Below are 27,504 nucleotides of genomic sequence, written 5' to 3' on the forward strand. Positions count from 1 at the left end.
GTCTGCAAATTTACTAATGTATTGAGCCCAACGTCCACATTAATAATGAACATAATGAACAACACGGCCAAGAACCGGAGCCCTGAGGGATACCATTAGTGACAGGTGCTCACTTTGAGTTAAATCCATCGATCACCACCTTCTCCTGTCTATTGCTCAACCAATTTGCAATCCATTGGTGCCCTTTACCGTCAATACCTAGCCGTTTTAATTTATAAATTAATTTATGGTGTGGAACTTCATCAAACCCAAGACAGTGAGATAGAGACAATCAATCCCCTCTTCCAGTCAGGAGGAATGGTACCAGATTGCCATTGCCATATAGCAGTCAAGACCATAGGTGGGCAAGATAACAGAAAACTTTATTCCCGATAACCGATAACTGATAATGAAAAACCTTATCGGTGATAACCGATATTCGTTAACTGGAAACACAAATATAGGCGATAACCGATAACCGATACCCGATATAAATCCATAATTCCGATACTAGCTAGCGATAAGTCCGATTGGGGAAAACGATACTATATTGATATTTCAGATAGAAAAACATAAATGAATTCAAATTTTCATTATCTGTATTTTAGAAAACTTACAAAACCTGAAAACCACACGTTGACACGTACCTATGGACGGTAATACTAGAAACGCCTGAACCTGTGTTGTGTTAATTGGCGTCAACACCATCAAAAGCTGGCGCTTTTGTTTATAAACACGTACTGGGTCTCTTGTGAACTGTGCATGCTCAGACCAGCAAGCGTAGACCTGTAGTCTCACAAAGCTTTTTAACCGTAAATAAGAGTTGCTGGAAGGCTGAATCAGACATACAGTACTACTACCACCATCCTCGCTGTTTCTAGAACGACACTCTGTACGTGTTGTATTCATATGTACAGAGTGTCGCTCTAGAAACAGCGAGGATGGTGGTACTGTATGTCTGATTCAGCCTTCCAGCAAATCTTTGTGTTAAAAAGCTTTGTGAGACTGTACAGGGCTACGCTTACTGGTCTGAACATGCGCAGTTAACGAGAGACCAGTGTTTGTTAACTAAGCGCCAGCTTATGACGATGGAACACCAAATAACACAACACCGGGTGCCTTCAATAGTACGGCATGCTCACAAACGAATATGGAATATCAAATTTGAGGCAATGAATAATAATTTTTGGGGCTAGTTTGGTTACAAAAGTAACGGAGATACCGATATATATTTAAATAAGTAGCGGATGGCCGATAACCTGATTTTGTTATCAGCGATAAAGTATCGCGATAACTTATCGCGATAACGCCCAGCTATAGTCAAGACCGCATACAACCCATGGATCATGACCTCACCTCCAGCTTTGAGCAGTTCTGAACTGATGTTACATATACCAGGTGCCTTTCTCCACCTATCCACTCGACACAATCTTCCAAACAACTATCCCCTATTCTTTGACAACACCCAGCTATCACCTTCCTCAACACTAAACATCCTCGGTCTATCCTTAACTCAAAATCTCAACTGGAAACTTCATATCTCATCTCTTACTAAATCAGCTTCCTCGAGGCTGGGCGTTCTGTACCGTCTCCGCCAGTTCTTCTCCCCTGCACAGTTGCTGTCCATATATAGGGGCCTTGTCCGCCATCGTATGGAGTATGCATCTCACGCGTGGGGGGGGTCCACCCACACAGCTCTTCTGGACAGAGTGGAGGCTAAGGTTCTTCGTCTCTTCAACTCCTCCCCTCTTACTGACAGTCTCCTACCTCTTACATTACGCCGCCATGTTGCCTCTCTTTCTATCTTTTATTGATATTTTCATGCTGACTGCTCTTCTGAATTTGCTAACTGCATGCCTCCCCCCCTCCCGCGGCCCTGCTGCACACGACTTTCTACTCAAGCTCATCCCTATACTGTCCAAATCCTTTATGCAAGAGTTAACCAGCATCTTAACTCTTTCATCCCTTATGCTGGTAAGCTCTGGAACAATCTTCCTTCATCTGTATTTCCTTCAGCCTATGACTTGAATGCTTTCAAGAGAAGAGTCTCAGACACCTGCCTCCTGAAATTGACCTCTCTTTCGGCCACTCCTCGTAACTCTTTTTTATAGGAGCATTGATTTGCGTTTTTTTTCTTCATTATTTTCTTCTTTTTACTCTTGAGCTGTTTCCTTTATTGTAAAAAAAAAAAAAAAAAAAAAAAAACACCATTACTGAGCAGTCTCGGTTCATACCCAGCAAGTCAACAATTGACCAGATTCTAGCATTTCACTGATTTGTGGAAAGCCATGTTTCGACTAGGGCTATGCGCAGCCTATGTCGATCTCAAAACGGCTTTGACTCAGTGCATTGTAAGGCACTCTGGGACATTCTGCGGACCTGTGGAATTCCTGCAAGGATTATTGACCTGATGATTGGCCTTTACTCCAGGACTAATACTGCTGTGAAGTGTCAGGAAGGTGTTTCCGGCTTCTTCCCTGTTAATTCAAGAGAGAGGCAGGGATGCGTCCTTGCTCCATCACTTTCTAAAACTTGCATAGGATGGGTATTAGGCAAAGTTGCTGATCAAAGTCATTGTGGAGCATCTGTTGGCAACTTCAAGCTCACTGACCTTTGTTGATGATGCTGTACTTCTCACATAATTGCTGAAGGTGAGGAGGTGGAAAATGATCTGTGGCCTTTGGTAGGCTGTGCGCTGAAGACGAATGAGTGTGTGTACGGATGCCAGATGCCTCCACCATTCTTCTGAGTCAAGACCTAGCGGTATATTTGAAACATAGGGAGCATAGAGTGCAATGATTATATATATGATCCCTGTACGGGTGGGGCGTGTGGTAGCGCACTTATATATACAATCGCCGTAATCTAAGGGTTAAGTCACTTGTGCCCTTTCTTACTGTATGACTGTGAGACATGGACATTGAATAGTGACTTGGAGAGGTGTGTCGATGCCTTTGGCACCAAGTGCCTTCACAAAATCATGGGGTATCACTGGGATGACTTCATGTTGAACCAGCGACTGTGCAATGAAACTGAATCAAAGTGTTATCAGCTTAGTCTGTGAAAGCCAACTCCAGCTGTATGGCCATGTGGCACGCCTCCCGGACATCAATCTGCTCACAGGGTTGTTTCTTTACAAGACATCCCTTAGTGGAGGAGACCAAGGAGATGCCCACATAACTCATGGTTATGGCAAGTTGACCAATCCTGCTAGGATGGCCTTGGGATAGATAGGGCAGCTATGTGGGAGCTTCCTTGGGGTGACTGTCTGGAGTGGTGACAGCAGGTGGGTGAAGTGACCCACTTCCAGGTTAGTTAGTTAGTCTACAGTGAATTCTAAGATTTGAATGAAAAGTGTCAAGTGTAAGAAACAGCCTGCAATTCAGTCACATTGCAACAGGTGAGGCCGGTGAATGGCACACTGTAATTAAATCATGGTCACACGAGCTAGCTGAGAAATTTTGGTAGCTTTGGAAATGTGGATGGCTTGGAATAACAACTAATAAAAATGGGGAAATTTTGGGAAAGGCAGCACCAACAAAACTTTTTACATGTATTTTTATTTTAAAAAGATTTTAATAATAAACAGCCTTTTTCAGGCACCTGTTAAATATTACTAGTAAGAGCATACTATATGAACATATGGAAAGAAATGCTTTGGGGGAACAATAATATAAAGAAGAAATTATTGTGAATTTATTATCAATTGTAAACTGCTGCTCCTACTTTCTGTTTGTCTACTACAGCATTTATGCCTGCTATTTCCTGGAGGTACACACGTATACATGTCCTTCTTCTTCTTCTTCTTCTGTAGACCTCTGATGCTCTGTATTACTTCTTAGGTCTTTACACCTTCTTAGGGCTTTACGCAAATATGTAACAGTTTGCTATCAATCTTATGTCAAATTATATCATTTTAGCTTTTTCTTATCAGACTCTTCATCATATTTCTGTGGAACCACCTTTGGTTTGTCAAGAGTCTGTAGCTCATCATTGTCAAATTTCTTTGGCAGCTAATTAGGATTACAGGGAAGAACAACTACTACTCAATATGAGACAAGTAACAATTGTTCTTCCAACACTGCTGCATTATCACTATCAAATTACATGTTCCATTTGCTTAGTCAATCAAATTGTCTGAGTTTCCTATGTAATCATTCAGTATCATGGTTGTCTAATTAGCTGATCTATTTTGGTGTTTACTTAAAACTGACATGATGGTAATACCCTTGACATAATTGATTTAGAGACTCATTTACATCTGAATTTACAACTGAAATTGCATTTTACCATATGTTACAACCAGTGATGTGCACCTTTATTATATAATCTGCAGGGTGACTTGTGGAGTGCATATATTTTTTTCTATGGGTAGTGTAGACTATCCTCTGGGACACAAAATAATTTACCAAGAAATTATATTTTTAAAAATTACTGAACTGGAAAGGATGTTTTTGCTGCAAGCAATGTCAAATAATGGGTAGTAAAATAAGCAGCTAAAACAGGTCTACAGGATTCTAGGTGAACTGAATATTCATTGTATGTTTCATGAATTTTCTTTGTCTGTAAATGCTTTCCACCAATTAACATGTTTGGCACAAGTCTCTTGTCACATTCGTCACCTCATGTGACCTATGTATGCCTTCTTTTAAAACTTGTTGTAACAGCGAATGATCTTTAAATTGAAGCATACTTTGATGTGAAGCATAAAAAAACAGGAACAGAACTAAAGGTAATAAAAATGTTCTCTTTCTCCTAATTTTGATTGACAATCTTCTCCTGAGGTGCTACACACCAATTACAGGAATTCAACTGAGAAAACTATTAAAAATAATGTATCAACTGCTTGTAATAATGGCATAAAAACTATCAATACAAAGGGCAAAACTTGTGGCTATATCCAGGTATAAATATTTTAAACACAAGAAAACACTAAAATAATAAATACCTAAAAAAAATTGTATTAGGTGCAGTACGTGATAAACACCATTTCTTTTACTACACGTACTGTAATTCAGTATGATGCTCAAAATATATTAAGATTCAGTGAGTGCTGACACTTCCTTAGTGAATCCTTGTTAGTTCCTCCACAGTCTTGATAAGATCGTCTGGAGTGGCTTCCGTCTTCATTCCAGAACCATCACTTATCTGGAAATATAATATAATACTGCTGTAATTACCCACCTAATCATCACTAATGAAACACAGTAAGAGGAGAGCTGATGAGACGAAGAGCTTTAGACTCCACTCTGTCCAGAAGAGCTGTGTGAGTGGAGCCCCCCCACACGTGAGATACATACTCCATACAAGGGCAGACAAGACCCCTATATATGGAAAGCATCTGTGCGGGGGAGAAGAACTGGTGAAGACGATACAGAACGCCCAACCTCAAGGAAGCTGATTTAGTAAGAGAGGAGATGTAAAGTTTCCAGTTGAGATTTTGAGCTAAGGATAGACCGAGGATATTTATTGTTGAAGAAGGTGACAGCTGGGTGTTTTCGAAGAATAGGGGATAGGTGTTTGGAAGATTGTGTCGAGTTGATAGGTGGAGAAACTGGGTTTTTGAGGCATTGAAGGAAACAAGGTTCCTTATACCCCAATCGGAAATGATAGCAAGGTCTGAGGTTAAGCGTTCTGCAGCCTCCAGTCTGGAGTCTTGTGATTCTTGTTGAGAGGGTCCTCTGTTGAAAGAAGTTGAATAATGCAGAGTGGAGTCATCAGCGTATGAGTGGATAGGACAGTTTGTCACGGGAAGATCATTGATGAATAACAGGAAGAGAGTGGGTGATAGAACAGAGCCCTGTGGAACACCACTGTTGATAGGTTTAGGGGAAGAACAGTGACCGTCTACCACCGCAGAGATAGAACGGCCGGAAAGGAAACTGAAGATAAAGGAACAGAGAGAGGGATAAAATCCGAAAGAGGGCAGTTTAGAAAGCAAAGCCTTGTGCCAGACTCTATCAAAAGCTTTCGTTATGTCAAGCGCAACTGAGAAAGTTTCACCAAAACGGCTAAGAAAGGATGACCAAGAGTCAGTTAAGAGAGCAAGAAGATTGCCAGTAGAACGCCCCTTGCGGAACCCATACTGGCAATCAGATAGGTCAGAGGTGGAAAGGTGCTTTTGAATTTTCCAGTTAAGGATTGATTCAAAAGCTTTAGATAGGCAGGAAAGTAAAGCTATAGGGCAGTAGTTTGAGGGATTGGATCAGTCACCCTTCTTAGGCACAGGCTGTATGAAGGCATACTTCCAGCAAGAAGGAAAGGTAGATGTTGATAGGCAGAAGCGAAAGAGTTTGACCAGGCAGGGTGTCAGCATGGAGGCACAGTTTTTAAGTACAATAGGAAGCACTCCACCAGGTCCATAAGCCTTCTGAGAGTTGAGGCCAGAGAGGGCATAGAAAACATCATTCTGAAGAATTTTAATAACAGGCATAAAGGAGTCAGAGGGGGGATGAGTAGGAGTAAATATGCCCAGAATCGTCCAGAGTGGAGTTTTTAGAGAAAGTTTGAGAGTTTGAGATGGCGGTGCTGCTGTCAAGGTTAAGGAGAGGAGGGAAAGATGAAAAAGTGAAATTGGAGGAAATATTTTTGGCTAGGTGCCAGAAGTCACGGGGAGAATTAGAAAAAGCAAGGTTTTGACATTTTCTATTTATGAAAGATGTTTTGCAAAGTCGAAGAATAGATTGGGCACGATTCCGGGCTGAAATAGCAGGTTAGCAGGAGTGGGAAGGCTCTGGTACCTTTTGTGAGGTGCCTCTCTATCTTTGACAGCATGAGAACAAGCATGATTAAACCAAAGCTTTTTAGCATGAGGAGTAGAGAAAGTAAGTGGAATGTATGCCTCCATTCCAGAGACAATCACCTCTGTAATGCGCTGGGCACACACAGAGGGGTCTCTCTCCTGGAAGCAGTAGTCATTGTGTAGTGCGGCGACAAGGCCTGATAAGGGAGTCTCCCATAACCCACTTGGCGAGGGGGGTACCTCTTTGGCCGACTCAGTAAGGAGTGGCTCTCCCGTCACGCTGGTCGCAGGTTCAATCCCAGGCAGCCGGCGAATACCCTCTCCTTGTTTTGATTGATTTCTTTTGTGTTTCGATACACGCAGAGGATGTGTGGGGCCGAGAGAATAGTAGAAAAGAGAAAATCATATATGAAGGCAACAAATTGGTGGCATAGCGGTGGGCATCCTCTCCTGCAATTCTATTGAGTTTCCCGGAGGGGATAATAGGTAGGATGGCTCATGCTCTCCGAGGGTAATAGAAAATGGGAGAGTTGGAGGTATGTCTCTACGGGGACGTTGTGGAATAGTGAACCAATAGCGGTCACTGTCTAAAGTCTCAACACACAGAAATTAATCTACATAGGGGGAAAGACGTGTAGTGCGGCGACTAGGCCTGATAAGGGAGCCTCCCATAACCCACTTGGCGAGTGGGGTACCTCTTTGGCCGACTCGGTAAGGAGTGGCTCTCTTGTCATGCTGGTCGCGGGTTCAATCCCAGGCAGCCGGCGAATACCCTCTCCTGATCTTGATTAATTTCTCGTGTGTTTCGATACACGCAGAGGACATGTGGGTAGACGTGATTAGTAGAAAACTAGAAAATCAAATCTCGGGGCATTTCAATTGTTTGGTAAAGAGCTTCTTCTTCTATTCCAGTTTAGTCATGTTTCATCACTGCACATCTTGGATGGCTTCATTGGTCTCCCCAGTAGTCTTCAGCCTTCTACATTGATATTTGCAACTCTCCCTTTTCTTTACATGACTGAACCACTGGAACCTAGTGGCTATTAGGGCACTGCATAGCTCTACCACTCTTCACCTCCGTGCCCCTTCTTCACTAAATACTCAATCTCTTCAGTTGATGCCAGTCATGAATGTCAACATTCACTATCACAGTTCATCAGTACATCCTCAAGCTTCGTAGTCAAGGTCAATGCTTCTGCTCCATACAAAAACACAGATTTTACAGCTTGTCTTTATTTTTCAATGGGATGGCCTTATTTGTTAACCCATCCAGTGCCACCACTGTATGCTTCTATATACAGAAATCATAATTTGAAAAAATCATGAGTGCAGTGGTTTGAAAATTACGCCATGCCTACAGTAGTCCTTCCCTGTCATGTGCTCAAGTGTCTGACTCTTTCACTCTTGTTGGCTTGGTTGGTCGTGAATGAACATGCCAGTACCTACCATGCCTGTGCCTGGAGCCTTGCTTTGAGGAGTATCATACTCTCATGTACTATTAGAGACAGTACAGTGTATATATATGAGAAAGTAAGCCAAGAAATAGTTTCTAAGTGTAGATAATAAGGTATAATAGCACAGAATTTTTTTCTTTAGTGACGAGTGATGGATATTATTCTGTGTTTTTGAGTTCTGCACTAATTTTCCTTGTTAGTATGCATATCAATGGTGATGGAAATATAGGAAAAAACATTATTCGGCATCTTCACAACATGTATCATATGAAAAAATCAAGCAGAGTCATCCAAGGCCAACAGGAAGGAACGGTAGGGTGGGTTGGGGAGAAACCGTACATGTGGATGTAACATACAAAGGCTCTTGTGGCTGTCCTATTACATTTACATTCGTTTGCGCCTAACCACAATGAAAGAAAACGGGCACGATCAGCTGCGTTGAGGTGAGAAGGCGCTTCGATGCCGCGGTGAATTTTATGCGAGTTTTTTTATTTTTTTGCATGACTGATGTTATTTTTTGTGCTTATTTCATGGTGAATACTGTTCCTGAATGTGCCTGGAGCGAGCAAGTAAGGTACTGAATGTGGAAAGACACTCAATTATGATGAAACGAGAAGACAAAAGAAAATCTCAAGGCACAAGATGCTGCCATTTCTGTGTTCACATGGTGGAGGTGGTGGTGTGGATGCAACGTACACTGGCTACATAACCGTATGAAACATCCACAGGAAAAAATAAATCTGTCAAACTACATTAACAATCATATAAACTTGATGGAGCTACATACTGTACAATACGAACACCTATCTTACTTGCGCATTTCAAGGTTTTGCAGCTAATTGTTATAGTGTTTTACTTGCATTCTTTATTTGTTCAGTTAAATTACGATATTGCAAACTCACCAAAGACTTACATGCCAAACAACACAAAATTCATTACAGTTTAAGTTGAATGGAAATATACTTTTATATCAAACATGAAAGTGATGCAAGACTAATGTTTAGAAAAAGAAAAAAAGAAAAAATGAATTAGAATTGAAGTTTAAGTTGAATGGAAATATATTTTTATACCAAACATGAAAGTGAAGCAAGACTAATGTTTAGAATAAGGAAAAAAAAATATGAAAAATGGCAAAAATATACTTTAAAAAAAAATCCACAGACTTTAGAGACTGATTTTCCTTTTTTTTATTGTTTCTCATTATTTTTTGGTGAACACTAACTCAAGTAATTTCCATTCAATAAATAGTCTAAAATCATTATTATGGTCCATTCCATGGAATATATAATTTTTGTTTCAACTGTGGTTCATTTTTATTTTTCTTATAATTCTATTTTTCACCGGTAATATGTGTACAGTTCATCCCTGCCTGTGGATGATCCATACAGGTTGAGAACTTTTTTCCAGAAGCAATTTACACCCACTAATTTTATGATGCCAGAGTTGTGTGTAACACATAATGTGTAGAAATTATTATATTTTCTTTTAAGTATAAAACAATTTCAAAATTCAATGTAGTTTTTTCCCCCTAAGTATTTGGAAAAAAAAAAAAAAAAAACTGTTACGTCCCCAACCCATCCTAGCAGTGGCACTACTGCATGTCAATCCAGCTACACATGAAGAAGGGTGAGTTTTATTGATGAGAGCGGGTAAGGGGTCACTCTTGGCCAGCACTGGGTGGGTTAACAGAGCACCCATCTCTCTCCACTTCTTTCATGCTGTTGCCACTCTTGTCTGAACTGTTCTCTCCATTCCACCCTCATTATCCAACATATTGCCAAGGTAGCAGAACCGTTTCACTTCTCTGATAATGTTTCCGTCCACTTCTAAAGTCTCTTCCTGATCCTCCACTATCTTCCCTCTTCTCCTCCCTACAAATGCATGTCACCTAAGTTCCCAATTTGATTTAGGTTTCTGAGTCCAGATTACCTCTTGTGACACCACTGGTCACACAGCACACACAACTGAGTGTGCTTCAATGCCCCTTCCACAAATGTTTACATTTTTTTTTCATTCAATCTACTTTTTTATTTTCATATTTTTTTTGAAGGAACAGTTCAGTTCATCAGCAAGGCCTGTGCCTGTGCAAATGTCAAAGTTCACTGTACATAATGACAGTCTGGAATATATTCACAACTAATGATCAGACTTACCATGAGGCCCTGAGCAACTTCTTTCATCTTGTCTGGACTAAGGTCAAGGAAGCTTTCAATCAAATCACCATCAATGAATCCTTCACAGCGATCAGTCTTGCGCTCAGTACTGAAAATCATAAAAAAAAACACGCACTCATTATAAAGGAATTTTCTTCAATCCAGTAAAATTCTTTCTTCAAATGTTCTGATAATAGTAGTTAATGGCAAAGCCATTCTTGCAAAATCAATAAAAATATATAAACCATATTTAGCAATGAGTTAACTGATGCAGTTTCCTAATGAATTACCATTAACAAAAATTGAAGAATACAGACTGCATCACAATTTTTTTAAAAGTTTTCTAAGTTCAGAATGGTATTCACTTACAAATCAAACAAACACACACACGTATAATGTATAACATGGTGAGAAATATCTACTACCTGCTGGTGAACTGAATTGTGGAAGAATGAAATCCTTAATCATGCAATAACTTTCATAACTTTAAAAATAAGGAAACTGGAAAACTAGAACAAAATTTTTTACCATCAGCATAAATTCATTTGTTAAAAATTTTGTGTAGTGTTCCAAATATCAAGAAACTTATGTATAAAGTATCTTACCTGAAGCTCCTGTAAAAGTCATGATCAATTTTTCCAACAGATTTTATCACTCGTGCAAGTCGCTTTTGCATTTCAAGGAGTTGATTGTAGAGATCCAAGTTCAGACTTGTTACCAAACCTAAAAAGAAGAAAATATTGTAAGCAAAACTATCTTACTTATATGTCACTAAGGAGTGCATGAGAGTGAATGAGCAATCTGATTTGCTAGAATGTTTTTGCATAATCTGAAAAATTAGCAAACATACAATAATTTTAGTGACCATCAGGGCAGAAAATTCCTCAAAACATAAGTGTTTGGTTGGTATTATAAGATATATTCGCTTCTCATATCAGCTATTTCTAAAGGTCAAAGAGGAGGTCAATCGGGTTCTAATGAGTGTTTCTTCAGGTTCATGGTACAGAAGAAGCATAAAACTACTCTTGGAAATGCCCACAACTCCTACGGAAGTCTTGTCAAATATGTGTTCTTGGGCGCTGAAATGTCTTATAATGCGACCCTTAGTGTTAGTAGACTAAAATGGCAAAATAATGTTGATAAAAGAGTAAAAAATATGCATCTGTACTTAGCACTAAGACACTACACATCAACACACCTTGCCATTGAGTCTACTGCCCAAAGTGATTGCCATCAATGGCACACCTGGAAACAGTGCTCAGAAGGGAAAGACTCCAATGGTTTGAACATGTAAAGAGAGCAGGGGAGGATACAGTGCTGGGAGTTTTGGAGATTGGAGGTAGAAGGAAGGAGACCAGTTGGTAGACCTACGAAAATGTGGAGAAGGTGTATACAGGAAGACTTGGCATTGGTGGGATTGGATGAGCATCAGGCAGAAGACAGAGTAGAATGGAGGAGAGCCATAAAGCGTCCAACCGCTCAGGAAGAGTGAAAACGTACGTTAAATGAAATGTTGATAATGATGATGATATTCGAGAGTTCTGAGGCCATTTTAGTTGCAATTCTCTGTATCCTTTCCAGCTTTCTGATATCCTTCTTTTTGTGAGGTGACCACACAACTGCAGCATATTCAAGCTTTGGTCTCATCATTATTGTTATTATTTTCTTCATCATTTCTTTGTCCATAAAATGGAATGATACCCTTATATTTTGCATCATCCTGTAGGTTTCTCCAAACAGCTTGTTTATGTGTTTTTCTGGGGATAGTGTGTCCTGCATCATTACTCCCAAATCTTTTTCTTCATGTACCACCTTTAAGTTTTCTTCTCCCATCCTGTATGTTCCCCCCCCCCCCCCCATTTCTATAACATGGCACTTGTTTGCATTAAATTCCATCTCCCATAACTGGTTCCATCTATATACTCTGTACAGGTCTTTTTGCAGCTCCTCACAATCTTCCTCCGTCATCACTTTTCTAATTAACTTTGCATCATCTGCAAAAAGGCTCGTATAACTTTTTATACCCTTTGGCATATCGTTTATATATACAGTACTGTCTCCAGGATTACATGTTTCAAGTTTGCGATTCACCGAGTTTGCGATAGGGACCCAAAAAATTAGATTTTTATTGAAAACTAAAATTGCGATATGACCCAAACTTTGCGGGTGGCGTGCATGAGAAAGTGGTGGTTTCCGCTCTAGTTAACCCCCTCCGCCCCGGAGGGGGTCATGACATCACCATCACAACACTGTATTCTGCCGCCCACTGCCATTGTTCACCTCACCCCCATGGTCCCACCCAACTAGGGATAGTTCAGTGAAACGTCATCAACTCAACCATGACGTCACTGGAGACCCACACGTGTGGCCGCGGCCAATAGTTCAGTGAAACGTCATCAACTCAGCCATGACATCATGTGTTCTATGACGTCACGGCGGTGACGCGCACTGGAGACCCTCGCCAGCAAGAGTCTCATTTGAATCTTGGTTTTATTCAAGGATTTACACATCATATTATGAAGTGTGGTGTTCTCTGAAACTTCAATCCAGTGGCGCCGCGGCCACAAGTGTGGGTCTTTGGTGATGTCTCTGTTTACATGAGACGTCACGAGCGTGGTGCATTGTGGGAAAATCAAATGCTTAGCAAGTTATCCTTTACATGTCTCTCATCCTTGGTCCCACCCACATTTCTACCCCCACGTCGTTTGGGCCCTCAAAGCCCCGGCATGGCGCTCTCCGTTTGCTCCTGGTTCACCTCCACCATCCGTGCTAAGGCCGGCGCGGCGGGGCAGTGGCAGGGATCCACCGCAGGGTTCATGCAGCGCTGGTTGCAGGCGGGACACGCTCATGCGGTGTGGGGCCAGCGGCCCAGTGTGCTGCAGCTTGCATTTCGCGGTGGCGGTCGAGCTCTCTCACCACTCGTGCCGAGAGCTCGGACCAGTGTGTCTCCGGCCCTTCCGTGGAATGCATTAGGTTGCGTGGGCGCGGGGCCTCTGGCTCTCTCTATTGCCAGCTTTCAGCCTGGCATTTCAGATGAGATGTCGACGGTTTACAATTTTCCCCATAAGAATAATTGTTCAAAGTTTGCGATTTCAACACTGCAACCCGCAATGTTGACCTATTTATCACAAACCTGGAGACAGTACTGTATTATGAACATTATTGGTGCCAAAACTGAGCCTTGGGGAACTCCACTCTCTACTCTCCTCCAATTTGATTTCTCCTCTCTAATCACTGTCCTCATTTCTCTTCCTGTTAAGTAATCCTTCATCCACACGATAACCTTTCTGCCCATTCCTCCTCACTGCTGTAGTTTCCAGATTAACCTTTTGTGCGGAACCTTCTCAAAAGCTTTTTCAAATCAAGATATACACAATCAGCCCACCCTTCTCTCTCTTGCACCACGTCTATTGCTCTTGAGTAGAAACAGAGTAAGTTAGTAACACACAATTTCCCTTTTCTAAATCTAAACTGTCCTTCATTTATCATATTTTCCTTTTCTAAATGTTTGACCCATTTTTTTTTAATATACTTTCACAAATCTTGCACATTACACTTGTTAAAGAGACTAGTCTATAATTTAGTGGTTCAGTTTTATCTCCACATTTATAAATTGGTACTAAATTGGTACAATGTTTGCTCTTTTCCATTCTAAGGGCACTTTTCCTGTATTTATAAAGCATGTGTGTTATTGCGTCATAAAGTGGCTCCAACAATTCATTTCTACACTCTTTTAACACATCTCAAGATTCCATCTGGTCCAATAGCTTCCCTTCCATCTAAAGTTTTCATCAGCTGTATCAATTCTCCTTTATCAACCTTTATATGACTCAGTTTCCCCTCACTGCAATTTTCGAAACCCCAGTCAAAGTTGGTTCCTACCGTCACCGTCACGCGATTACTTAAGGTGATGTCACACTGGCCGTTTCCCTTCAACAGTTGGGGCTACTGGCAACCAGGGTTGCCAATAGGCCCAACCGGGACCGAGTTGTCGGTTTTCCATACAGATGGATTATGATTGGGGATACAACCAACTGCGTGGCTGTATGCAAATAAACAGACAACGGCAGTGGCAGATGAGTGAGCAGCAGTGGAAAATGGCCTACCAAGAAACTTGTAAAGTGGACTGGCAGAGCTGCTTTGTTTACTCTTTAATTGACAAGATAAGAGAACACCCCGTGCTGTGGGACCAGTTCAAAAAATTCTCTTCTCCATTCTATGAAAATTGTAGAAGGATTCCATCTTCACAGCACAGTTCTCTGATAAGGTTTGGGTAAACACTCCTGTCCTCCCGTCTTTAAAGCCATGATCATGCCCACAACCACTTCTTTTCATTTAACTGCAGCAACAAGTCCATAACTTGGGTAACAGCAACACAAGCCGCACTTTAGCAGATGCCACCATGTCGATACAGGGCAACTGCTTTGTTTACATTGTGAATATGGGCAACCGACCTTGGCCGTGTGTGATGCACACCCGGAAAAGTTGGAGTTGCCAGTTGCCCCTGCCGCCATCATGGTTGGAGGAAAAAGACCAAGTGTGACACCAGCAGCTTAACCCATTGACTGCAGATTTCCTAAGAAGACATCACCAAACTACAGGAATGGGACAAAAAGTGGCTGTTACTATTCAATGAAGAAAAATGTAAAGCCATGCACCTTGGGACAGGATATCCAGCATACCAATACCACATGGGAAACAGTCCACTATCCACTAAGAGGTAGAGAAAGACCTGGGAGTATATGCTACCAGTGAAAGCAAAATCTGTACCAATCACAGCGGACGGGTTAAGGGCGCAGTAACACAAGCTAGTTTCTCAGGAATTTTCCACCAAAATTATCTCCTGACAATTTTTTGCCTCAAATTTATCCTCAAGTCTGGTCACACAGAGGACTGTTGCATTCTGGGATATATCAGCTGAAAAGCAAAACAAACAATGGATCCAGACTTTGAAGAGGTTGCTTTGTGGTGTTTGTTGAAGAAAGAGAAAAAATTAAAAGAAAGCATTTGTTGGTTCGTGAATAGTTAGCTCAGAGACAAAGGGAGAGTGTGTTACAGCTTGCTACCGTTAAGTGCTATGAGAACTTAGCAGTGAGGACAAGTCCAAGACCTGCTTAACCTGGTTACTCCAAGCTTACCTAGCTTAATGCAACTCACTGTGGTACTGGAACAAACACCCGGATAGCTACTGAACCGATCATCTGACGTGCTCCTCTTCTTCTTGTTACCACAACTTACCGACCCCGCGAGAAAATAATCGACATGCTGGTGACCGAGATTCTGACAAGAATTTCTCTGAGTTTCCCGTGAAATGCAGCTGACTTTGAATCTGCATACAAAATTCCCGAGAAACTACCGGATGGGTGATCGTGTTCACACATTGACTTCAGATTCACAAAGCTTATGTTTCATCATAGTTAGAGGCCACTGATTGGTTGAGCACAGTCGATGAAATCACCGGATTCACAGCGAATCACAAACATGTTTTCAGAACTGTCAGCCAATCGTAAGGCAGCCACCTTCAGCTGTGGCTTCAAAATGACCCGTTCTCTCTTGACATTTTCTTCCTTTTCCAAGGTAGGTATTTTGAGATAACAAGGGAATAAGTGGGAAAAAAGTCATCTTCTCCTTGGGCCGGAACAAATAAGTGCTTTTTCAGTGTTTTCAATACCCCGAGTTTCATGATCCTCGAGTTTAGCGCTATACCTTCGGAACGAAGCAACTGTGAAACTTGGAAGGGTATTTAAGTCTGGTAAGGGATACTCTGGGCATTATAAGATTATCTTTAGTAAGAGTGAATTTACAGTATGTCAGTATTGCTTTAGCCATATAGCAACCACTTATTGTAAAAATGAAGGTGCGCGGGATGGCAGCAGGGTGTGCAGTGAGCCACGAGCACTTTGACTGGCAATTGAAGTGCTCAAGATAACCCGTGGTTATCCAAATCTTTACCTCAATTATATCCATGGACTACCATGTGAATAATTAAAACCATGGATGTTAAATCCATCGATGTTGAGACTACAGGCTCCCTCTACCAAGTCTTGGTCTTGGTCACTGGCCATGAGCTGTTAGTCATTACAGGCCCATAATTTCATCAGATTTTTTTGAGGGGGCTAGAGGGCATCATAGGTTCATGAGCTGGGGGGATGAGGGTGGTGAATGAAGCAAACCTATGCAGGTGGGGGAAATCTGTTGAGAAAATCACTTTTAGGGGTATTTTGAGGCCAATATAGAAAACATTGAGGGAGCTATAGCCCCCTTAGCTTCCCCCAGAAATCACGGCCCTGCAAAACGAAGACCAGACAATGGTAAACAAACTTCCAAAGTGAGCAGCTCACTTTCCACAATGTCGCAGTTCCCATAGTACTGTTGCTGCAGCATGGTATAGGTGTATCTTGTATGGTACATACATACTGTAGTCAGGAGATGCATTTCTGAGTGTATAGTACCTGTGTAAATATGTTGAAGTGAATGAAATTACATGGGAAACTTTTGGAATATACCCCAGGTATCTGGAATTTACATTTATGCAGCACCTCTCAATCACGAAACTCGGGGTATTGAGAACACTGAAAAAGTACTTGTTTGTTCTGGCCCGTGGAGAAGCTGACTTTTTTTCCCACTTACTCCCTTGTTATCTCAAAATACCTACCTTGGAAAAAGGAAGAAAATGTCAAGAGAGAACGGGTCATTTTGAAACCTCAGCTGAAGGTGGCTGCCTTACGATTGGCTGACAGTTCCTGTGGTTATCAGTTACTAGAGGTATTAGTGTATTAGGTAACTGATTGCAGTTCTGTGAAATTAAAAAGGCCTCTGTGCTGTGATGATGATAGCACCAGAGAAAAATTATACATTTGACATTCTAAGTTGACTCACCCAAAGCACCATGTACAGTGCCATAGAGGACACAGCCCTGTGTCACTGTAGAGGCCTCTGGAACACCTTGCATCACTAATGTTCCATGGCGAAAAACATTAACAAAGTCACCAAGGTGAAATCTTCCAACCTCCTGCATCTGCTGTCGTTCTTCATCTGAAGTGGCTGCACTGCAAATATAAGAGCAAAATACTGTAATTAGATTTCTGTAAGTTCTCATATACAACTGACTATTTCTCCAACAAAGTGGTTAGGGGGTCACACTTGGGCAAACTGTATTTTCTAAGTGTAAATATAGACTAAATTTTGTGAGCTGAGGTGGGTGAGGAAACAATGAGGGGATATGATATACATGTAGTGCTTGAAAGACATAATTTTTCTTTATCCAAATAGATGTATTGAGCAAAGAAAATGTCCAGTCCAAAAACCATTTTCGTTGCCATCCTTTATATTCTTTCTAGTTTTTTATGTGTTTCTTCTTATGGGGATACCACACCATTTCCGCACATTCCAATTTTGGTTTAATCATAGTGGTTATTATCTTTTTCATCATATCCTGTGTGTGTGTGTGTGTGTGTGTGTGTATTTACCTAGTTGTATTTTTACAGGGACTGGGCTTACACTCGTGTGGTCCCGTCTCCATATCTGTATTTGTCCAGCTTTTCCCTCAGTGATGCTTTAAAATGGTCTGTGGTGCAACAATAACGCAACAGTAACCTCGTGAACTCTATATCCACCCCCACCTGGCAGGGTTTCCCATTGGAAGCTCAGGAAATAGTCATCGCCATAAGCCTATGGAGGTGCGGCAAGCAAGACAGTGGTCGTACCCAGCCCCACCATGGTTTGCGCAGGACCCCCAACTCTTGCCAAGAATTGGGGGGTATTCTATAAAATCTGATGCGCCAGAACAATAAATGCAAGCATTTCGCAAGACTTGGGGTTAATTCTTGCTTGGTCTAGTGTAATTCTTGACCGCCAGATAACGGCTCTTGTCTCAGTCTGCATTGTAAACTTGTAGAAATAGCATCCGTGCGCTTGTGTTATGTTTTCAGCACTACAGTGTGATTTCTTTTTGCTTTAACAATCTCCCCCAGAAAGATGGTTAAAAGGGATGGTGCTGCTAAGAAGAAAACAGAAACGGTGGATACTATGCTCGCAAGAGGAGCGGAGGGGCGAGCCTCAGCAGCTTGTATGCCCTCCTTGATGTGACTGACACCCGTTCACCCTCCATATCGGACAATACATCAAGTTAGCTTCACACTGGTGGTCGAACATAGTTCCGGTGCCTCGAGAATAGGGAAACTGCGGCTGCTAAATCCCATGGCGAAGCCTACATCTTGAGTGTAGTTAGCAGTTGTGGGAGTCTCCATAACACATTCATTTGTGTTATATATTATTTATTATTGTGATTTGTTACTAAAATTACTTTAATTCTGTAAAAAATAACATGTAAAATGATTTTTACATTAATTTTTTTTTTTGGTATGGGACGCATTAATGGGATTTACGTTAGTTTCAATGGGGATATTCATTTCGGTTTACGAGTGTTTTGGTGTGCGAGCAAAATTCTGGAACAAATTAAACTCGTAAACCGTGGTTTGACTGTACCTTGTCTCAATATGAATGATAGGAGTACAGCAAAAAAGTTCAAAAAAATTAAAAGCAGAGCACATATTTCTAAAAATATGTTAACAGGATTAGATGGCAAAAAAAGTTCATATTGGACACTGCCCAGTACTGCTAAAATAGCCTTATTTGGCATTTTCTGAAAAGTGATATTATAAATTTTTAAAACTGGAATGAATTACTGTTCAACAAACAATTGTCAAATATTGATTATGTACTTGTATTGCAGTTCTTAACTTCCCATTCCCTACAGGACAGGTATCAGTCTTCTTATCTACCAGGTATCTATCAACTTACCTGTCTTTGTGACACACAAAAAGGTTATGAGAATGCTCAGCCCCAAGAAAAAGTTCATCATCCAGAATTTCTATGGCTGTCATCCAATTTGGGTCATAATCACGGGCAATCTGAAACAATCAATTATAATTTCCGTCAGCAAATATGTACACTTTGTATAGAGAGTAAAGGGATTTATGCATGGATTATGATGGTACTGTATTGTCTTTAGATGAAAGGATGACATGTAGCTCCAAATATCAGAGGAGTCATTATCCATGCAAAAATAGTACATATACTGTTTGCCTACCTCCTCAAAGCTTCCTTCCAGTGTCTTGTATTGAAGCAGGGTCATAGAACGCATCAGGTCTCCAACAAGGATAAAATCCCCTTTTGTTTTCAGGCAAAGAGCTGCAACGTTATTGAAGTGGGAGCATTCAAGCCTTAATTCCCTTTCATTAGTCCACTCAAACAGCCTCACCTGCAAGAAATCCACAACAATTACCAATGATGTTTGAGCATAATTAATCATAAATCACATCATCAATCTCCTCTTTCTCATATATCCAGTGTCAATAAAGAAAGCCTTATAAAACAGAAAACATATACAGGTAACTCTTATTTTACGTGTTTAATTTACGTGAATTTGGTTTAAGGGGAGCGTCCGCCATTAATATTGGGAAAAAAAAAAAAAAAAAAAAAAAAACTGAAATAAATCACACGTCTTCATATTCGCCTCGGCTACCTTGGGCAAACTATTATGAAGAAATAAGCAAAAATGACTTAAGAGTTATGGCTGAATTCCCATCCCCCGCCCTCTTTCACTCGTCACTTACGTCACTCTACAACACTTGCCTGCGCCATGATGGGCTAGGAACGACTACCATTCAGGCCCCTCAAGAAAGTCTACCAGTGCTATAGGCTGGCAAGTGACAAAAAAGGAACTAAAAAAAAAAAAATAAAAAAAAAAAAAAATTAATAATAATATATAAAGATAAATAAATAAAAAGCTATATTCATACACAGGTGCATACATCATCATGTCTCAGTGTAGAAAATATCCTAAAAAAATATTCATATGGTATCGAGGCAAACTAGCATCTGCAATGGCCTTGGAGGCAGCAGAGTTGAAACATACATCAGTCACTCTGGAGGAGCCAGAGAAAATTATTGTATTTCGGCTCGATTTCCAAGGAAAGGTCACCATCAGACACACAAAGTCCTTCAAAACAAAGATAAAACTGCAATTCAGTAAATAATACCAACCGTGAAGGCATCTAGGTTTAGAGGGCGAACTCTATAAATCCGCGGACTTTAACTCTCGTTTTTAGAATATGGGATTAATTTCAGTTTCTAGGAAATTTTGTCGCCACTATTTGACCGATTTTGATAAATAATACATCATTGGAATGAGGAGCTGACAGGGAAGCTTTTCATCATGAGTTTTCTCTACAGTCAAGGGACAATTCTCGGAAAAAAAATAATATCGTTAGATTCACCAACAAAACTGGAAAAAATTCTCATCATTTAACAAAAGCAAAAATGATGAATTTTCCATTATGAATCTTTTGGATTCTGTTCTAAGTTTCTTTGGTATTTTTTTCAGCAGCGTAGGTCATTAGATGAGAGAGGAATTTCGAGTTGAAGTTTGTTAAAAAGTACATTTTATTTTTTCCTGCTATTACATATCAACTTACAGATTTGAAAGTAAGCATTTATTACTTCCCCATAGGCATACATTACACATGAATATAATTAGAATCATACGTTAAATATTGAAGACATGGCGGACACTCCCCTTAATGCAATGCTAAAAAGCCAGAATATATTTTAAAATTACACGATTTATTTAGATTACCGCGACGTGACCTAAATAAAAATTCACGGCACGGGTTTAGTCCTCAGAGTGATCGCCAGATTCCAAGTGTTTTTCCCACGTTTCCCGCTCTAAATTGGCAGTTTGGGGCTACTCTTATGGGCGGGTTCCGCTGTAAGTGCTACGGAGGAGTTGGCACCACTGATCTGCACCGCATGGATGAACTTGCTTGATGGTCAAACTCCAGTCCTCACACAGTGAATGCATCAACTACACACACACACACACACACACTTGTACATGCACTGACACATACATGTAACACACACACTATAATCAACAGTCAGAGTCAAGTAAATAGGATATTCAGAAAACGTATAGAATGGTAAGAAATATAGGAATAGCATTCCACTACATGGATAAAGATATGATGAAAAAGATGATTACCACTATGATTAGACCAAAGATGGAATATGCGGAAACTGTGTGGTCTCCCCATAAGAAAAAACGAAAAAAAAAAAATAGAAAGAATATAAAGGATGGCAACGAAGATGGTTCCAGAACTGGAGGGATTGTCATATGAAGAAAGGTTAAAGGAAATGAACCTGCCAACATTGGAACAAAGAAGAGAAAGGGGAGACCTAATACAAATTTATAAATTATTGAGCAAAATGGAAGAAGTAAATAATGAGGAACTACTACTAAAAGAAGGAATTACCACCAGGAACACAAAGGACACAGTAAAAAACTGAGGAAGGGAAAATGCTTGAGAAACATTAAGAAATATAGCTTCCCGCAAAGAAATATAGAGGTTTGGAACAGAATAAGTGAGGATGTAGTATCGGCGAGGAGTGTGCAAAGCTTTAAGGAAAAGTTGGATGAATGTAGATACAGAGACGGGACCACACGAGCGTAAAGCCCAGGCCCTGTAAAACTACAACTAGGTAAATACATACACACAGATATATATGTGGCATTTTTCCAAGGTCTCCGATTTCTAATTATAAAAAAGTTTCCCAAAAAAAAAACCAAAACTCACGGTGCTGGAGATGGAGGCGAGTAGCTTGCCCTGGAACTCGCAGAGTGAGTAGCATGCTCCTTTGATTTCCTTCTCTGCAACCTGTATTAAAAAGAAAGAAACTAAGTAATGATACACAGCCAGGACTCCATCAACATTCTTTTCACTATCTTGGATTCATCACACTGTGTTACCCCAAATTTATCCAAATTAAAACTCTACCATGGAAAGTCTGGGCACAACAGTATTACTGAAAGGTGGAAAACTGGATCATCTACATTTACCCCAAGGCTCCAACTTCAAAAGTGAGGTCGAATCCCATGTGGGGCCTCCCATCTCATATCCTTTATTTACATTTTGCAACTTTGGATGTGCTACATACACCAGTGTGCTATGTATATCTTGGGTTACTGGGGGAATAACCCAGGATGGAAGGAACTGATTTATGAAAATATCCTATACTAGTGTAACAGTACACTGCATAGTTGCAGAAAGGCACCCATCTCTGTTATTAAAATCCCTCATGACTTCTCCAAAGTGGACCAGTTTCTCAAGTGTTTAAAAAATCAACAAATAACTCCAATCCAGTTGTGGTAGCAGAGATATCAAGCAATTCTACAAAGGAATAGCAGAGTATACAACAAAGTTATCAATAGGATGAAGCGATGGCACAAGTTCTTTCCTAAGAGAACGCTATTGAAATGTACAGCAATTTTATATGTATTTCTGCAAGTAATTTGAGCCAGTAGCCTCCCAGTTTGCGCTGAGTGTTTGGCAGATACATGCATGTTCTTCAAACCACCTTGCAGGCATTTTATAAAGTATTGAACACAACAATTAGCAATATATAAGCAGTGTGTGTTCTTCTACACAATGCTTGTCCTGCTATTGAGCTAGAGAGGAACAGGACCAAGTATGTGATCACACAGGTCAAGTTAGTGGCAAGTAGCTTGCCAATAATCAGCGTGGGGTAGGGTAGGGGCGAATTAAGTTGCCTGAAAATAGGACTGCTGGCTATTCACTTTCCTTGCCCTGCAGCCTGCCTCTTACTTGACGTGCCAAAAAGTCTTGCCAAATATGTCTACACATGGCAAGTAACTATTGCACACTTGACTTGCTTCTCTCCTTCCCCGGTGTAAATGAGCCCCTACCGCTGCCACACTGCCACTGCACCAACACATCATCTGTTTAAGACTTTGTTTACAGTTATCATGTGAACAACTGCTTGCAGTTATGATCCAGTTTTTATTACCCATTTCATATTACAGTCAAACCTCAGTTTACGAGTGCCTTACTTAACCCTTTCATTGCTAAACGCTCGCAGCGAATGTTAGGCGCATTTGCTGGTGGTGCTAAACGCTCGCTACGAGCTAAAGCCGCACTCAAATCTCCCGCATATGGGAGTCTTCCAACACTATTTCTCACAACACAGGATTGCCATTTGAGTGGGTTCTCCACTAAATTTGGTGGAAAATCATATCAGCCCAGCGCGGATAATCAACAGACGAGTAACTGGTGGATGTTCTTGTCCACTATAGCGACATTTTAGCATAGCTTCACCTATCACCTGACTGATTCTTTGACCAAACAGCTGTAAATATTGCAGTTGGCAATACAACCTTGCCAGAACCTCAAGGATAGATGTCCACAGTTGCCTGGAAATGGCTGATCATCACGAACACACTGACGTAAGTGTTCACATTCAACACTCCCTGAACATGCATGTAAGTTTGCAGGAGAGGCATACATAACCGACTCCTACAGATCTGGGCCTCCTCTTTCCAATGGTGTTTTTTGGTTTTTAGTTGTGATGAATAGTTTTTGAGATACAGAGGTTAAAAGCGACCCCCCATTTGGCTGCCCAACTACACCTGAGGGAATACTTGCATCCTGCACCAAGCGCAATGAATGAATTACGAATGAATGATTTACGAGCAAAAAAAAAATCACAAAACATGCCTTGGTTTACAAGCAGTGACTTGGTATACAGGCATCCTGTTTGTCAAGTCTTTTTTTTTATATATAGTTATTTCTCGCCACTTCAAGGTTGGGGACATGGGCTATAAGCAGGCCGTCGGGGTCAAATGCGTACGTCCCTCCGAGGAGGGACCACAGACCCTTGCCGGGTGACAGCTCATGAAGGGGAGGAGAGGATGCCGATAGACTGACTATCGGGTGACGTCAGCCTAGCCGACCAAGTTCGTCTTTCGACGAAGACTAACACGTTTTTTTTGTACAAGTTGAAGATGTGAGTGTGGGTTCCCTTTGTTCGCCGCAAGACGAGAGTGCTCAAAGAGGAGAACAATGGAAATAATTTCAGTTAGGGTTGCCACCTTGAGCTAAAAAAATAAAGAACACAACATCCCATTCTCCAATACAGAACAAATCCATATTTCAAGGAACAGGTGGCAACCCTAAATTTCTCTAGCCTGCCATGACTGACAGCCGCTGCTGTTTAAGACCGGAGGAAGAGCCAAGGGAAGTTATGACACATATTTTTACATGTATTTCAGGATGACCCTTGACAAACAATTTTATGGAATGGTTTTGTGGTTCACTGAAAAATGCACTCACTACAGTTTTAAAACACTGAATTTTATCTGCTTAACTTATTCAGGCAGCCAAATACTGAACAACTGGCATTCCATATTTTAAGGAAAGGGTGGCATGTTGGCAACTCTAGTCTTAGTCCGCGTTGTAAACTCATAGAGATAATATCCGTGCACTCGTGTCCGATTGCATTTGTGCTTTGGTGTGCGATCTTAAGTGTTTTCAGCACTACAGTGTTCTTTGTGCTTTAACAATGTCCCCAAGGAAGATGGTAAAAAGGGATGGTGCTGCAAAGAAGAAAACAGGAACGGCGGATACTATGCTCACAACAGGAATGGGGTGCGAGCTTCTGTGGCTTGTATGCCCTCCTGGACGTGACTGTGACTCCCGATCACCCTCCATCTCGGACAATACGTCGGTTTAACTTCACGTTGGTGGTCAAACATAGTTCCGGTGCCTCAAGAATAGGGAAACTGCAGCTTCTAAACCCTGGTGCAAATCCTACACCTCTAACGTAATTAGCAGTTACAGGAGTCTCCGTAACAACCGTAACACATTGATTTGTGTTTTATATTATTTATTATTTCTATCAGTTAGTAAAATGACTTTAATTGTGGATAAAATAACATGTAAAATGTTTATAAAAAATTTTTTTTGATATGGGATGCATTAATGGGATTTACATTAATTTCAATGGGGAAATTTGTTTTGGTTTACGAGTGTTTTGGTGTGTGAGCAAGATTCCGGAACGAATTAAACTTGTAAACCAATGTATGACTGTATTACCTAATTTATACAGAAAACAGCATTCATTAGTAAATACAGTAAACCCTCAGTACAATGGAACTGATTTTAATGGATTTTGAATATAACGGACAAGGTCAGAGAGTCAGAAATCCATGGGGACTGACTGAGAATGGTTTTTGAACCAACTACACCCAGTAGTTGTTCACAATATCTGCAAAACCAATCAAATGCAAAGTGTGGTGTGCCACTGTACTTTAGAGATTGCATGTGGATATTTCAGATTTTTTAGTGTAAATCTATGTATATGTGTAGTGCAGGGAAAACCAGAACAATCAATCATCTTAAATAATTAAGGTATTAACTGTGAATTATGTGATGGTGCGGCAGGGCAGACATTCAGACAGACAGACGAACCAGTGATGGGTCAGCATCGCATGATTCTGACTCATCGTGAAGGTACCGAATGATTGTTATTTATTTTTTTTTTTTATCACGGGGAACGACATGCAGAATTTTTCACCTGTATTAAGTGAGAGAGAACCAGTTGCTTCGGAACTCCTGCTGAACTGGTAGAATGGGCCAATTGTATGTTAACTAAACCACCGATAAACGCATTCACTAGCCTCTGGGGGGGGGGGGGGGGAGCCGACGATGTGAGCGAGTCTCCCTCACACACCACCTCAACCTCACCCCCACAGGTACGTTGAACCCAGCTCTTAGGGACCCAGCTCGTTAGAGTGTTATCTTGATACAATGTTAATGTTACTTATAAAAGTTGAATTGACACACACTGCCTCAACCTCACCCCACAGGTTCCCTAACATACTGACTGAGCTGGTACCTCACTTGTTGTGTGTCACTATGTAGTACGTGAACATCCCCTTTTTCGTGGGCTTATGATCACCCCCTTGGTATCTTTAACCCCACACGAATACCTTGCCCCATGATCATCTTTGTGAACACATATCGGTGGTTGAAGGGATACATTTTATTGTATAATTATGCGCCATAGAAACTTGACTAGGGTAATTTTTGTTAGCTATGGCCAGGACTATATTTACATATATATTTTATGAAATGTTCTGTGATGAGTATGCCCTACTGGTGATTAAAATGATGAGTTGTAATCAGTATTGTAAAGTAACTCAGTAAAAGCTCGCTACCATTACCAACAAAATAGTGAGTTGTCAATAGCATTGTTAATTAACTTCAGTAAACTCGCTACCATTACCAACAGAATGTGAATAAACTTCATCATAATTTAACCTTGTGTTGCATCACCCTAACAACTATAAAGCACACTTGATAGTAAGATAATAAAAAAAGGGGATTGAAGCTGAAGGCAACACATATGTAAGTGATGAAACATTGTCCAATTAAAAGTAACTATATCAGCATTAATTTTCCAAGAAAAAAAAGAAACATGGAATATTACCTGCTGAAGTTTACCCTCTGCATATGAGAAGAGAATAATCCTCCCTTGCTTGGATTCAGATTCCTCTGGATTGACAAGAGCAGTGCCGACAACATAATATACCGTTGGATCATCCTTGAGGCGTGTAGAACAGATGCTAAGGGCATATTCACCAAGGTGGAAACTGTGGTAATGTAGCACTGGAAGACAAAAGATAGACTTTGATCTATGTGATCTTTAGTGCAGGTATGTTTAATTCTTTCATCTAATACTGTATTTACTGGAGTCAAAGACACACTTTTTTTCTCAAAAAGACTAAAAGAAATAAGCATACGTCTTGAACTCTGAATGTTGTATTACCTGCAGGCGCAACCTAGGCTTGTATGAAGCGTACAGGTCAAACAACATGCTTTTGTTGAAGGGCCATGAGGGTCTAGCAGACCCTACTTGCCCTAGAAGTCTCTACTGATGACAAGGAATCACTTACAGCAGCCATTGTTATTGAATTGGTGCTGGTGTTGATGTTGGGTTTAGTCTTGGTGTGACAGATGCTGACTCCAGCATGGCATTTGTATCATCATTTGTATGCTTTACCATGTTTGTGCAATTATTTAAAAGGTGTAGTAAAACCAGTTATCAATACAGTATATTCTAATGTTAGTATGAGGTTTGACCACACACTCCCTTTACCAAATCTTGGTCTTGGTCATCATAATGGTGATTCTGGTCAAGACAAAGACTTGCCAATGGTAAACACCTTCAGAGCTTGCAGGTTACCTTCCACATGGTGCTGCTGCTACAGTATGGTATACATGTTTACTGTATGGTATATGTATTATAATATGGTGCT

At 40.7% G+C, this 27,504-nt stretch overlaps 1 protein-coding gene across 1 annotated transcript in view; it reads right to left on the minus strand.

Moving 5' to 3' along the window:
- Positions 1-3,521: 3,521 nt before the first annotated feature.
- LOC126981367 (DNA damage-binding protein 1-like) overlaps positions 3,522-27,504 on the minus strand; it is a 130,798-nt gene continuing 106,815 nt past the window's right edge. The window contains exons 17-24 of the mRNA XM_050832389.1: positions 26,676-26,854; positions 21,965-22,045; positions 19,420-19,590; positions 19,131-19,240; positions 17,208-17,377; positions 10,934-11,051; positions 10,329-10,437; positions 3,522-5,127 (exon numbers count right to left, since the gene is read on the minus strand). Of these exons, the coding sequence (XP_050688346.1) occupies positions 5,044-5,127; positions 10,329-10,437; positions 10,934-11,051; positions 17,208-17,377; positions 19,131-19,240; positions 19,420-19,590; positions 21,965-22,045; positions 26,676-26,854 (1,022 nt within the window). The 3' untranslated portion in view covers positions 3,522-5,043. The remainder of the gene's footprint in view (positions 5,128-10,328; positions 10,438-10,933; positions 11,052-17,207; positions 17,378-19,130; positions 19,241-19,419; positions 19,591-21,964; positions 22,046-26,675; positions 26,855-27,504) is intronic.

The sequence above is a fragment of the Eriocheir sinensis genome, chromosome 47 (genome assembly GCF_024679095.1).
Source record: "Eriocheir sinensis breed Jianghai 21 chromosome 47, ASM2467909v1, whole genome shotgun sequence".
Taxonomy (NCBI): Eukaryota; Metazoa; Arthropoda; class Malacostraca; order Decapoda; family Varunidae; genus Eriocheir; species Eriocheir sinensis.